This window comes from Carettochelys insculpta, chromosome 2 (assembly GCF_033958435.1).
Source record: "Carettochelys insculpta isolate YL-2023 chromosome 2, ASM3395843v1, whole genome shotgun sequence".
NCBI lineage: Eukaryota > Metazoa > Chordata > Testudines > Carettochelyidae > Carettochelys > Carettochelys insculpta.
Genome location: NC_134138.1, coordinates 162706853 through 162722223, shown reverse-complemented (window position 1 = coordinate 162722223; position 15371 = coordinate 162706853). Strand labels below are relative to the sequence as shown.

Below are 15371 nucleotides of genomic sequence, written 5' to 3'. Positions count from 1 at the left end.
TACAATGAAAGTAGGGTAGAGTCTCAAGTTTCATGAGCTTAATGTTCGCAAATTCAATTACTCACAAGCAGCTGCTACCACCCTGGGACCCCTGGCAGGAGTGCTGACAGCTGCCGCTTTCCCCCCGGAGCACCAGGCATCCCCCATATTCACAAAAAAAAAAAATCAACATTCGAGGGGGTTCTAAACATGGAACCCTCAGGAATGTTGAGACGCTCCTGTATTACCATGCTGGGCTTTAGACATGAATGTTAGGTCCGGATTGTACCTACATTGCTAATGGCTTGAATGGAATTTTGATTGTTCTAGTTCATAATTACTTTGTAAATCTCATGCACCTATCTAGTCCATGAAATCTTCACCACTGGTTTTGTTTTATAGCCTCATATAGTACAATGACTAGTTAAATCACCTGCATACAGACATGCGACAGCAGTGCCCAGCAGCAGCTTTTATCAAAAGTAAAGAAAAAGAAGGGAAATAATTAGAAATGTAGATTACTGAAAAAGTCTTTCGTTTTAGCAACATTCCTTATTCCCTTTGGTGAGAGCATTTTTAGAAGGAAACACCCCCCACCCCTTGTTTGACAGAGAACATGGAAGAGAGTTTCTTTCACTGGACAAGAGAAAAGTTAAATTGAGATGGGCTGGAGTCATCGCTGCTGCCAAAGTCCAATCCCAGATGGTGTTTGAGATTCAGCTGCAGCCATTCAGATCGCAATGTCGTCTGCACCCCTCATTCTGTTCCAATCTTGTGAGGACATCTCTCGATCAGGATGAAGGCCTCACGTCAGGAAAGGACGGAGTGACAGTCATGATGCTGAAGTAGCCAATTTTTATCCCAAGTTCTCTTTAAAAGGCCTACAACAGGGAATGGTGGATGAAACAGCCCACTTCTCATGAGCCTCATCAGCATTTCAGCGCAGTTTACAAACACACCAATTTTGAGTCACCAATTTCTGGTTCCATGTTGTTCTTTTTACTGAACATGATCTAAAAAAACAGTCCTTGAATGACATCAGCAGACTCTTCTGTTCAGACTACTTCACTCTATCTCCACTTTGCTCCTTTTCTGTTTTATAGGTAATTGTGACATCTTATCTTTCCACATACATTTTTACAGTGGAGCTCACGTGTAAGGTAAATTTGTAGGCTCAGATTATTATAACACCCTCTCTATTCATTTATACAATGCCTAGCACAATGGGATCCCAAACCTGCATTTAGGTCTTTGGCCATGTCTACGCTCCAGGTTTTTTTCCCAATGTTACTTATTTTGATGTTCTAATGTCTAAATAGGTAATGTCAGAAAATCGCATTCACACAGCCACAGCATTGCGAAACAGAGCAGAGCATTCTCATTTATAGTCACAGTTCATACGCACAGCATTGCAAAAAGAGCCTTCAGATGAGCCAATAATAGCTGTGCTTTGTTCACACATATCCCTTTTCAATCTCAGAGGGGGTGGGGGCATTCAGGAGAAGTCATTTTCAGAGCTAGAGTAATTATTTTGAGAGGAAAGCCTATTTATCCTGAATTATCCTGCTTGACTGTACGAACAGTTTGGGAGTATTTTTATGGAAAAAAAAAAAAGGGGAGTGTTTTGGCAGGGAACGGGAGGACGACAGTGTAGAGAACCCCTTAGGAAGTGCTCTGGGGATATTTCAAGATGAAAGACACATTTTAAAATTCATATACTAGCCCAGGAGAGAGTATAACCAACAGAATCTACTGATGATCTTGTAACATAAGCAATGTCCTATCTAGAACACAAACTGATGTAACAAAAGACAACAAGTATCTATGGTCAAATAGAGGGCGCCAGTTAAGACAGAAAAGACTGTAAGCAGTAAGATGTCGACTATAATTTAAATTATAGTCGACGTTCTTCCTGACTTCCCCACTAAAGAAAACCCATACATCATGATCCTCCATTTCCTGTTTCATGGATATTGCATGCAGAGGTATCAAGAAGCAATAAAAATCACAGCTCAGATTAACGAAATAAAGAATATACAAGTCATGGACCCATTAATCCAAAACATTCGTCTCACTGAATCAGACACCTTGTCTCTTCTTGACCCAAAAACTACTTTGCCATAGTTATAGTGGGTTCAGAGCAAGCTCACACATCTACTAAAAAGCAAACACGCACAAGAGATATTAGAGTTGCTCCTCACTTTGGCTCATACAAGTTATAAACCTGATCCTCAAGCTTTTCCTTCGAAAAGCATTTATTTTAGACAAAAATAAACAAGACCCATAACGGGTCCATGTCTCTAAGGTTGTAATCTAGTGTCTTTTTGTAATTAAAAGCCACCACCCCTTATGTAAAACAAAAACAAAACACAACAAAATACAAAAGCCAGTTTCCAAACCCTCGCTCTTAAAAGTTCTTACTTGGAAGCTCCCACGCTGATCATCAGCTTCCTCTCTTGCTACACCCACACAAAGTCAACAGCAAAGCTTGGGAGGATGAGATTTTTATTGGTAAATGTCAGTAAACGTCGATTTCACCTAACACACACTCCAATGAAAAATATTTCCATTGATACAAAGTAGGACAAATATTTTTAAGAACTCATTTTCATGTCAGGATATTTACTTTGTATATTTTAACATTTGATGTTGACCATTTGTGTTTCAATGGTTATAAAGCTTTAACATTTTTGAATTTTACCACCACCACCCACGGTCATTAAACAAGTATTGTCTAACCTCCCTATTTTCTGCCCCTATAAATTCCCCATGTGAAAATCTGTATAAACAGAGGGGAAAAAAAGTTTAAATTTTTTTTTTTTAAAAGTTGAATTCCACCAACCGTATTGACACGTAATTAAACATGTAAATGGAAAGCTAAACAAGGCCCAACACACCCCACTTCTTAAACCCCAGAAGGTCCTGGATGAATCGTTTAGTGAAAATTGAAATCTCAGAGCCTCTCTGCTGATACTAGCTTAGAGACAAAGTGTTGTCAGTCCAGAAAAGTATTTTCATTAAACCACAAATTTTCTTTTTCTCAATCAACGATGGGGGGCGGGGGGAGAAACAACACAGTTTCAAGTTAAACAGCATCATATTGCTGAATAGTATTTATCAGTGCTATGCTGTTGTCTAGAATTCATTCTTTCCCCAATTCTCTTTCAATCCTCATTACCCTCAAACAAAACAAACATTCTGATTGTCCAATTCTCTCAAGCAATGCTCACAATTATTTTCATTAATATAAATTAAATCTTGTTGAAATGTTTATCCTATAATAAACGTCTGTTATAAAAGTGAAATCTAAATTTGGTTAGACATAGAAATGAAAAGCAAAGAAAACTTAATTATCACTTTAAAATTCATTTTTTTTCTTACACAATTTGTGTTCCTTAGGCAAGGCTTTCCATAGCGTTTCACTTCCATGCTAAAATGTCACAGCTGAATCATTATTTTACATTTAATTAGCATTTATCACACTTTTGGCACACTCATAACAGATTGCCCTTGGACCAAAGCCACTGCAATTTTGTTTCTCAATATGACAGAAGTGAATGGACAAAGAAAAAAGTTTGTATATTTTAAACTGGTATCAAAATTAAGGTTTAAGAAAGCATTTTGTTGCAAGCTTATTTTGCTCAAGTGCCCACCCTGAATATATTAAGTAAAAGCTATTCACAAGGATGAGTTTACATATTGGAAGTAACCATGAGCAGAATGCAGCATACACAAACCATTCAGTGGCATGTTTTCAAATCAATATTCAACATTCTAGCATCTCAACTACATCTTAAATTAAAAAGAGTCACATAATTAAAATTCCATGTTCTGGAAACACCATTGCTGCTGTAGGGTTGTAATCCTCCCACTGCCCATTATGGGCTTGTCTGCTATTAGCACAGAGTAAGGAAATCAAAAATGTGAAATGAAGGGGCGGGAGGGAGAGCGGGATAGGTAACTATAAAAGCAGTCCCTGAAGTTTGGAAGTCAGACCCACAAGATGACTTGACAATACTAAGAGTGTTAGCCAATGAGTACTGATATTCTGCATTCTAGAATGCTGGCCGTGTACAATGTGATTGTCCCTACCTTGTGCTTCAGACGGTTGCTACAGGAAAGGGCTATCTGCATGTCAATCTCCACGGGCTGATTACATGCACCTTTGCTACTGACAAGAAGTTACATAGGCTACTTTGCAACCTGAATTCCCCCTACTCCCAAGTGAAAAACCTGGCTGCTGCTAACTTCTGTCCAAACCAGAAGAATCTGACCTGACAGAGACAGGTGGAAGAGAGACAGAGAACTCAGACTGTAGTGAACTTTGTCTCATTCTGAGCTGTTCTGGCTAGAAGGGACACAGTGACAAGATGAGCTGGAGGAAATATTTCAACTTTTTTTTTGTTTTACATTATTCACATTTTTATTCAATATACTGTATATTTTTTTCCAGCATTTAAACATTTTTACCACTGACCTAAATGAAAGAATTAAAATCGGGAAAGGATTAACACAAATTACTATTTTATTCATTTCCTATTATTTCAAACCCACTCCTATTTTCTTATTTTGTTTTTACTCCATTCACAGGCCCCACAATCCAAGCTTTTCCTTCCCACATTTACAAGTGACCTATTAGACCCTTGACCAGAAACCCACCTGAACTCTGGCAGCTTATCATTGTTCCAATTCCCTTATACTCTTAGGAATATCCAAAAAAGTTCCCTCACCTTTTCTTTTACCCCACTTCCATGCCTCAAAAAAAATTATGGACCAGTAACTCCTTTCTGGAAGTGAGCATATTATTTCAATCTTAATTATACCCCATGCTCTTTTTCTGCTGGTACTAAGTACTGGTATCTCAGGTGGAGTATGGGGAGCCAGCTGAGTAACTCTTCTGTTACAAAAAAAAGGAACTGATTATACTGCAGTTTTCTCTTTTTCAGAGAAATAAGAGATATGCCCCCTGTTTCTCCCAGCCCGACAAATATGCACAGTCTACACAAATATGAAGAAAAAGCTGTGGACCAAATTATTCACTGTCCACAAAGTGGAATCACACCAGAAGAGAACTTAGCTCAGTGTATTCATTACATAAATGAAAATTAAAATTGAACATGGGATAGAATAAGTGAGGGAGAAAAATTTTATTATAAAACAGAATAAGTAACACTGACTCCAAACTAATATTAATTTTCAATGTATGTTAACATCCTTATCAGATATTGGTAACTACCTGAGAACAGGCAATAGTGCTTTAAGTCCCAAGATACTATGTGAGGCATGTGCAAGCAGAGCTCTATCCTGTATCACATTTCTGCACAGGGAAGAAAATGAGACATTTTCACGTGATGGGGCAGGCAATGAAGCTTGCTGTTTAAAGCTAAGCCCGGATCCCCTGGAGCACCCTACTTTACCAGACAGTGTATTCTCTTGTCAGGTGCTGCTTCTTCTCTCTGAAGTAAACAGATTTGATAGGGCAATATTAACAGAGGCCTGAACTGTTATAGAAGCTGCTTACAGGAGATTTTTTGTTAGCTCGGCCAAGCTCACAGAACCTGATATGAAAACCATTCCTGATTTCATGCCTTCAGAAGCAGCATTCCCAGAGCAGAGGTTAAAAAAATATTCCAAACAAAAACCCACACCACATCTATCAAGACCATGGGTTGAACATAGCCCTATATTGCTGAGACTTTCCCACAACTAGCTCCAACTCCCTATACACGTTTCTCTTTCCAGCCTTACATATGACAGATGTAGACAATTCCACTTCTTCCCAGGGTGAGCCACACCAACCACTGCTGGGACACTCCTGGAACACTACATGTGCAAGCACACATGCCCAGTAGCAGCAGGAGAAGTTAGGGAGTGGGTGGAGCAGTGGTCACTGTAAGCTGAGCACTTAGGCGGCTGTCCAGGAGAGATTCGGGTGTCACCCAGCTGATTAGCAGAGCACCCAAAGCTGCTCACAGCCAGCAGCACGTATTTCTGCAGGCAATGCACATCTACACATGAAGTTTATTCCGCCCAAGGATGAAAAAAATTTGCAGGAACACTGGTGAGGAGCCGCAGGGCTGGAGGGCAGGAGGAGATCAGGGCTCCAGGCTGCATTTACCTTGTCAGGTTCCCCGGAAGTTACAGTGTGCCTCTTCCCTTAGCTGCTATGCACAGGAGCAGCTACGTGGCTCTGCATGCTCCCTCCACTCCTGCAGTTCTCACTGGCTGCAGATCCTGGCCAATGGGAGCTGCAGAGCTGGTGCATAGAGCCCCATGGCCACAGCTCTGCCCAGGATTCAAGTGATGTCACCACTTTCAGGGAGCAGTGCAGAGACAAGCAGGGAGCCTGCCAGAGCCACAACCCCTTCCCCCAGTGGGGGTGCTGGGTTGTGTGCCACCACCTGTGACTCCTCTCTACACCCCAAGCACCCACGTCACAAGTCACAAACCACAAATTTTTGTTTACCACCCATGACCAGTCCATGACTTTCACTAAAAACACTCATGACTAAAACAGAGCCTCACTCACAATTTGCATGAAGTTGACAAACCCCAAAGAATTACCCAATTATCAATCCATGGGTTCCAATGAAAAAGAACTGACTAAAGCTGTGCTCGAATGCGAAGAAGAAAATCAAAATATATGGTGGAGGGGGCTAGTACTGAACCAGCCGTAGACAGGTCACTCTTGGCTCATCTCCTGATTGTGTCCAGATCTTGTGCGTTGTTGGACTACGTGAGACTCTGGGAAAGTTCACCACAGTACCAAGATCTGTTTGAATGCCATGAAACAATGCATACATGCAAGATAAAAACAAAGGCACATCCTGCGTAGTCTTCCATGATGACATGACCAGTACCTTAAGCCAGCAAAGGGCTTCAGAATAGCAATCATATACACACAGATGAGATACAAGCTCTCAAAAAACAAAACTACTAACATCTGCCAAGGTTCAGCTGAACACTTCATTGGGAGGCTACACAGGAAATGGGTCTTATGATGAAGTCTGCCTAGTGTCCAATGCATACACAGAGGAATCAATCGAAAATATTACTAGGAAGAAAAGATCCCATGGTATTGCATCTGTTCAATTAAAAACCATTGACTCCATGTACATCTCTAGTATTACAGTGAAAACGCTACTTGCCTAAAGAACAAAAGTAACTGCATACACAGAGGTAAAAACGTTCCAGCACGCAAAAGACAGCTCAAAGAGTTGTTACATGAAGTAGTAAATGCGACCGCACTTTGTTCAGTGGAGTATCTTCATAGTTTCTATGATGAGGCTGACCTGTGCAACCCCAAGATTCTATTTTTGGGGCTGCTACTGGGGAACAATCATTGATTATTGCTCAGAGGTGCATTCCTACTACACGGTCACGTTTCCAATCCTTTTCAGGATCCCCCTCTACCAGAAGGCTGTCTGGAAAGACCAAATTATCTTACTGTAAGGTATGTGATTCAGCCTCCAAAGACTGTTGCCTCACTTTGAAGATGACTCAGCATGACAGACAGTCACAAAGCAGACCATAAATGCACTGGAGGCATGCATAAGCCAAGTTTACCATTTGAAGACCAACCTTTTACATTTGCAGAACAACATTGGTGGCTGTTTTCCCAGAAGCTGACAGACACTGAAAAAATGCTACCAAGAAGAATGCATTTATACCTGCTATCAAGAACACAAACAAACAACGGAACAGGGTGATCAAGCACATTCAAAATGACACCCTCCTCTAGCAGGCACAGCTGGGTCTTGGATCCAGTGACCATCTGTCCCGTTTTCAGCACGACAGCCCTGTATTTCGGGTGCCATTCTGGCATCCCGATTTATTTTGCTAAAGGAGCTAACTGCCCCATATTTCACAGTGGGTCACCAGCTTCCCACAGGTAGGGGAGCCAGGAGCTGGGTGCTGGACCATGTGGTGGCTCAGGTGCCACCAAGGTTCCCCCCACAGGGGAGGAAGTAGGGGGTCAACTGGGGCTTCAGTGAAGTTGGATCTGGGGACTGGACGGTGTGGGTTGGAGCAGGGGCCAGGGCTGCAGGACTTGAAGCGGGAGCCAGGATTAGAGCTGGAGCCACGGGGGGTTGAGCTGGGCCGTGGAAGTTGGAGCAGGGCCACTGGAGCTGGAGCCAGAGCTGCAGGAGGTTGAGCTGGGCTGCAGAGTGAAGGGTAGTGCACTAACTGGGACAAATATGGGACATGGGGAATGACTCCCGTCCTGACCAAAACAGGACAGATAGTCACCCTATGTGGGGAGATTGGAACAGGGCTGCTGGACCCAGAGCCAGAGCAGCTGGAGTTGAAGCTGCAGGGGGTTTGAGCCGAGAGGGGCGAGGGTAAAACGTGGCTGTTGTGGGGTGGAAGCCAGAGCCACCTGGCTTCCCCCAGCTGGGGCAGCCGGGAGCTGGACTTGTGCAGCAGCATGAGCTCCCAGCCAGAGATTGGGGGAGCTACGAGCTTCGCTGGCAGGGTAGCAAGCCTGTTCCCGGTGCCCCATATAGGGTGAGCATCCGTCCTGTTTTGGCCAGGACGGGAGTCATTCCCCATGTCCCATATTTGGCCAGGGGGAGATATGGTCACTCTAGCCTTGGAGGATGGATTGATCACACCAGTTAGCGCAATACCTTTCACTCCCCAAACAGTCCTTCACCTATTCAAATTTTCACATGCAAATCAGTTGCTCATCACCTGGCAAATGTTTGGTCATGCAACAAGAGAAGTACTTCTCTGGTACCTATGTGATGTCTGCAAGTGGAAGAAATACTTGCTCTTGTAGTCTGTTAGGCTTTGTAGTAGCCATCACCTTACTAATCTTATTCCCAGCAAGCTTTTCCCTATGAATCTGAGGCACTGAGGATTTAAATTAATTATCTGCTGTCTGGGATGTAAAGCTACACTTGGTCTCCTGCCACTGAGTTTTCTGTCACACACAGAATGCATGAATCCACCCACTACAGGCTAATTAACTGGAAAGTTTTTTTTTTTATTTTGCTTTGACTTCAGCTCATCATGGTTGTCAGCTGCAGCTTTATAGGGCAATGAATCAAGACATGGCCCTAGTGAAACATTATTATTACTGGAGCTGTGAGGACTGAAGATGAAGTTTTGAATGCCCGGTTGAGGGTTCTTCTATTTTACTACCTCTAGGATCTTTGGTGGAAATTCCAATACCACAGAAAAGACTACACCAAAACTATTGTACTAAGCTATGGAAGCATAGAAAAGGAGTATATGGGAGCCAAGGCCATATAAAATATTCCATGGCTTGCCCCTTTGTACATTTTTCCTTACTAAGATTCTCTTTTTCTCCCTTGCAGGAGTGAAAATTCAGACCTGGTTTTGGAGGGAAGGTATTTTCCCTTTTCTTCAGCCTTCTTCTCCATTCTATCTGCTAGGCCCCAACAGCCTCTACTTTTCTCCCCAAGCTCTTAAACATGTCATTAGGAAACATGTTTGTTTTGGGGGGGAGGGGGAGGAGGAGAAAAAACCCTATTTTCTCCAGGTCAGAGTTATAATCTGAAACACATAGCAGGGTGGATAAAAATCTATGGTTAAAAAATAATTGTTTTTTTAAATCAGATTTTTAATCACCCATAAAATACTAAACTTTTCATTTACAAATAACAATTAAAATTAAATATCATAATAAACATGCTACACATACACTCACAGGCTACGTCTACACTAGAACGCTACGTCGAAGTAGTCTATTTCGAAATAACATCGAAATGGGCTACTTCAATGCGTATCGTCCACACATTCTCTGGGGCTGGTGCCGATGATGTTCAAAGTCAAAGTAGCAACGGGGAACATCGAAAGGGGCCACCCTGGAGGGAAAAGCAGAGTGTCGACACACAAAACAGTGCCCCCTTTCGAAATAAGGGGCCAGGAAAGCATGAAGACAGGGTCACAGGGTGGACTAGCCCTTCCAGGGCAAAGGCAAGCCGTTCCGTTAAAGGGCCCCTCCCCGACACACTCGGCCTGCAGCGCACTAGCCACACTCTTGCAGACCGAGTCACAGCAGCATGGACCCTCAGCAGCAGCACCTGGAAGCCTTCCAGGTTGTCACCCAGGGAGCAAGCACCCCGGTAGGTGCTGCATGGGAGGCTGCACAGCAACTCCTGGCAAGGGAGCCCTCCTTGGGGGGAGACGGGGATGCCCCTGACCACCAGGGTCCCCTGTTCCTCCCCCACAAGGTGCTCCGCCACCTGTGGAGCTACCCCAGCAACTCCGAGTGGTGGGAGCAGCTGGTCATGGGGGAGAGGGATGACAACCAGTGGCTGTGGAACATCTGCAGGCGCCGGCAGACCTTCCTGGAGCTCTGCCACTGGCTCACCCCCGCCCTGAGGCACCAGGACACCCGGATGCGGCGCGCCCTCCTGTGGAGAAGAGGGTCACAAGAGCCATCTGGAAGCTGGCCACTCCAGACAGCTACCGCTCCATGGGCCAGCAGTTTGGAGTGGGAAAGGCCACAGCTGGGGCTGTCATTATGGAGGTAAGGAGGCCTGGGCATGCACCCACTGGGGGGCAGGGAGGCCTGGGAGTGGGGTCAGGGGACGGAGGGGGCTGGGCGGGGGAGTGACCAGGAGGGGGTGCCTGTGGGATCTGGGGGCACCCAGCACACCTCATGGGTGCTCTTGTCCCTTCCCACAGGTGGTCCGTGCACTCAATGCCTTGCCGGGCGAATGCTTCTGCGTTCCATCGCTTGCTCCCCATTACGTGGAGTACCTCCTCTTCACCCCAGAGCCCCAGCAACTCTCAGAGCTTGGACTGCATCCAGGAGGGGCCCCGCCACTTTTTGGCCCCCCGTTAGGCTGCCCGAGGGCCCTGGGGCCCCTCAGAGGGGAGCCCTGGGGGCTGACTGGCTGCCATGGGTGCCAGTTGGACGGGTCGGGGTCTGTGGAGGGTGTTCAGGGCTGCTACGTGCATGTGCTGCTGACTGAATGCTCTCAGCTTCCTACCACAGGATATCTGGGTCCATGGTGCTTTAAGGGCTGCTGCACACAGTGATCATAGAGCCCCGCAGCGGCTGGACAGCATGTCTCAACCTCTCAGCTGACTGCCTCCATGGAGGACCCCGCTATTGTGAAGTAGCAGGATGCAGATCGTCTACACATGCCCTACTTCGACATCTAACTTTGAAGCTGGGCGCTATTCCCACCTGATGGGAATAGCAATTTCAACATCTTGCCACCTAACATCAATTTCAACTTCGAAGTAGCACGCAGCGTGTGTAGACATGATGCGTGCTATTTCGAAGTTGTGCTGGTTTGTGTAGATGCAGCCACAATCTCCTAAAAATGAATTAATGGCTCTAGTCTGTCTAACCTAACTTCTAGCTCTTGTTTCCTCAAAGTTCTGGGCTTTCAATTTGTTTCCAGCACGCTAAAAATTAACATATGCAAAGAAAGACAAGCTGGAGAGGATTGTTTTTCTTCTGTGGTGATGGACTTGGCCAGGCACAAAGAACGAGTTAGTTAAGACATTGTCTTAAATACTGAGACACAGTATATAGAAAAGAACAGAGGCATCATAGAAAGGAACAGTGGAAAAAGAAATATAGGGAAGACATTATTTAGCTCACAGACAGAGGCCTATATTCCCCCACACTTTTGCTACGGAAAAAATGTCACGGCTTCAAGGTGTAAGAGAGACCTGACCTAGGAATATTTTGAAGAAATTTGTTCCCTGGGTAAAGGAAAATGTTTCAAGTGTAAATAGTGCCAGAAGAAGATGGAAGATCTGGCTGCAAGCATGAAATATCATAAGGAAAGCTGCTTATTTGGAGAAAATGATGTGGATGATACTGCTGAGCATATCAACTGGTCAGTAACTTGAATTCATTTTGCAATGCATCATTCTTCAAGACTCTCTCTCTCTCTCTGCCTTTTAGTATAAATGCGATTTGACAAGTAAACTCTCAAGCTGTGTGCTGTGTTGGATTGGATGATGCTAGAAAAAAAAGTTTAGCTTAGCTAATCCTTCTGACTTCTGGTAACACTAGTTTATTATATTTAGAATCTATCACCCAAGTATATAGTACAGAAAGCTTCAGTAAGAGAAATCGCAAGCTCCCAATTACCATTCTCATTAACTTCTATTACATAATATATGCCTTCTGTTTTGCAACATCATGGTCATAGATCATAATGGTGATGCCATAAGTCTATTCCCTACTTCAGTTCAGCAAAACTCAGCTATTCCAAGGGAACCCCACTCTATATTTGATTTCTCAAAAAACAGACATTCTAGTGAGTTCACTGAGCCCTACAATGAAATTAAGTGCACGCTAAACAAGTATTAGCTTTTTGTTATTTTGATTTAAATCACTGATTATTGTGGGGTTGTGTAGTTGTGGTGTTTTGTGTAGCTGTAGTGTTATGTGGTTGTGGTGTGGCTGTGTTGCGTTCTGTTGTTGTGGTGGTGGTGGTGTTGCGATGTTGCATGGTTGTGTGTGGCGTGGTTGTGGTGTGGTGTGGTGTGGTGTTGCAATTTAATATTGTGATTTAAATCAATCCACCCTCAAACACTGTTACTTTGAGGAAGATGATGTGTAAGAAGATGAGACTCCAGAATGTCTGTTCCCTTTTCCTTAGTTATAAAACTCAGGGATTTCTGTGCCTCTCTGGGAATAATTTACACTTTCTAGACAGTTCTCCATGTCAAGTTTTACGACTTGTCTGGAACCTCAATCTCTGGCTATCATTTAGCTGGAAAAGAAATGCAGAGCACCGATGAGCTCAAATATAGTCTTTGTACAAGGAGTAAGTTGGAGAAGATACTCAGCTTCTTGCTAAGGGACCATTATCCATTTGGGAACCTGAAAACAAACCTGGCAATTTCTATCAAGAGGTTCACAGCACCCAAGAACCTAGGGGTATTTCGGACTTTAAATATCATAGCCCTGTCTGCTTGGTTCCAAGACCTTGAGCAAGACTCAACTGCCATAGAAGAGTTGTCTTGACTATCATGAGCGATTTCCAAGGCCACAACAAGCTATCAGCAATCAAAGAAACCTGCAAACCTGCTGAATGAGGGTTCTTGGTCTAGAAGCAATTGTGACATCATTCCTATTCTTGACCTTCTGAGGTGATATCCTGAAAGATGGAGCACTTTCTTTACACAAAGCAAAAAGAGGCAAGATGGGTAGGATTTGCAAAAAGTACCTAAGAAAGTTAGACGCACACCGTCTTGTCACTCTTTTATGCATTTTTAAAGACATCCCTAAAATCCATTCAGTAAAGTATCCAGGTCCAGAAACAGCAGTTGTCCAAGAAGCATTTCCGTTTTCAAAAACATTACAACCTCATTGTTCAATGTGGGTGGATCAAAACTACAGTGTCCATGTTCCTGAGATTTGGTAAACACCTACAGTCACTCTTCACCTTTCATCACACAACTTTAGTTGATCATACAAAGAAGTTATGTTAATACAGTGGCCATGTAATAAAAGCCAAAACATATTTCAGATCCTTCTAAGGTTAGCAATAAAGCCAAGTTTCAAATTAGTACAGTCTTATAGATAGGTACTGAATTCACAGTGCCACAGAAAGGCTACTTTGAGTGAATAAGCACAAGAAATTATTCTGAAGTGCTCACAGGGCTATCTTAATATTACTTTAATAAGGGTGCTATTTAATTAGCAGTGAAATGCGGTCCCAAAAAAATCTCTTTTGAAAATTAGCGCTCTACAACTAATTTCACAACAATTACACACAATCAGTTGCGTTTAAAATTTTTCCAAAGCTGTTACTCTCTCTTCCGAAAAGGAATATTTTACACACTCTATTACTGCATGCTTACCTTTTTAAGTAGCTCTCCCAAAATACTGCCAGAGAGTTACACAAGCATCTTGCAGTTTAACAGCAATAATATTCTGAGCTTTTTTTAAAAACTCATGACAGGACTTTAGACACCAAGGGATAAGGAATAGGGACAGAGCATTCTGAGTTTGTTGGCTGTCACTTAGAATTACTGTTGATTTATTACCTCTGTCACAGCCCAGTGGTGTAAAAATTGGTCCAGATCAGTTAGGTAGAGATGGATAGGTGAAAGCTGTGACTGGCTAATGTGAGGTTTTCCTCTAATACTCTGAAGGCTAGTCAACTCCTCTTTAGAGAATCCTAGAGATAATAGAGGAATGAAACAGTTAGGATCATAAAACAAGTTGAGCCATGTTATACTTTATTAGCACCACTGGAACAAATTTATTTGTGCCCATAGGATGTTTGTTGTTTCACAATTCCAATAGGTCTCACTTGATATTCTGAAATAAGTATATCAAAATATGAGGTAAGTTCAATAAAGACAATATCCAAAAAAGAGTTCTAAAAACACAGGTTAAAGGGAAAAGCTAAGAAACAGCCATTCAAATCTTTGAGTGTAATGTGATTTGCAAAAAAAAAGTCTGAGGAATCCCTTATTTTTCACAATATAAAGTTTTACAGATTATCAACAGTATAGTATATTATGTCCCTGGACAAAATTTCCAGTCATAGAAACCATATTTCCCTGTATGCCATGTTTGGAGAGTCCTAGAAGCCAATGGCTGCTTGCACTACAAAACTAAATACAGGTAGAACTTCTCTCATTTGGCACCCTTGGGGCCTGACTGGTGCCAAATAAGAGAATTTGCTGGACCACAGGAGGTCAACATTGTGTAGCATATTACCAACACTTTCACTGCTTACTGGGCTCTTATAAAACAGAGGTAAATTACAGCTAAATAACAGCACAAAAACACTGAGAGATGGGACTAGTGTCTGGAAACAAACTTCATGGTATCATGGGAAACTTGACCACACCCATGAAAAGTGGTTGAATGGCTAATTAAAATAATGCCAGATTATGGATGTTGCCTCTAAAATGTAATCTGGGATACAGGTTGAACCTCTCTAATCTGGAACTTTCTTGTGAGGCAATTTCTCTTTGTGTGTAAAACAAAACTGCTTCAAGTATTTCTGCAGAGAAAGTAAAGACAAGTTCGCAAATAAGTTTGTGTAGAAACCAAAATATTAGTCCAGGGAAAAATAACTGAGCAAGAATAAGTGCAACAAAGATCCCATTAGGTACTTGGAAATGTGTCCTATACATAAAATGTTTAAATTGTGAATACTTTCACCTGTGTCCTCCCCTAACCTCAGTCTGAAAAGCCCATTGTTTAGTGTTATCTATAGGCCCTAATTTCCATATGCAGATACTTGTCCATCACCAGTACTAGATATATTTGTGAATTTATATTAAAACTTATCAGAGGAAGAATTCCATTTCACTCTTTGTTTCAACTGTTTTTCTATCAATTGTAGAGTACCAAGTATATTTACGGGACCACATAAATTCCCAAATAAACATTAAACAGTCCCGAGGAATTCTGCAATTTTACAATG

The 15371-nt window shown here is 42.7% G+C and overlaps 1 protein-coding gene across 5 annotated transcripts in view; it reads right to left on the bottom strand.

Annotated features, from left to right (window-relative positions):
- Positions 1 to 15371, bottom strand: part of TEX10 (testis expressed 10) — a 113307-nt gene that overhangs the window by 10713 nt on the left and 87223 nt on the right. For all 5 annotated transcript variants that reach the window (XM_074987947.1, XM_074987952.1, XM_074987948.1 and 2 more), the window contains one exon: positions 13975 to 14108. In XM_074987947.1, the coding sequence (XP_074844048.1) occupies positions 13975 to 14108 (134 nt within the window). The remainder of the gene's footprint in view (positions 1 to 13974; positions 14109 to 15371) is intronic.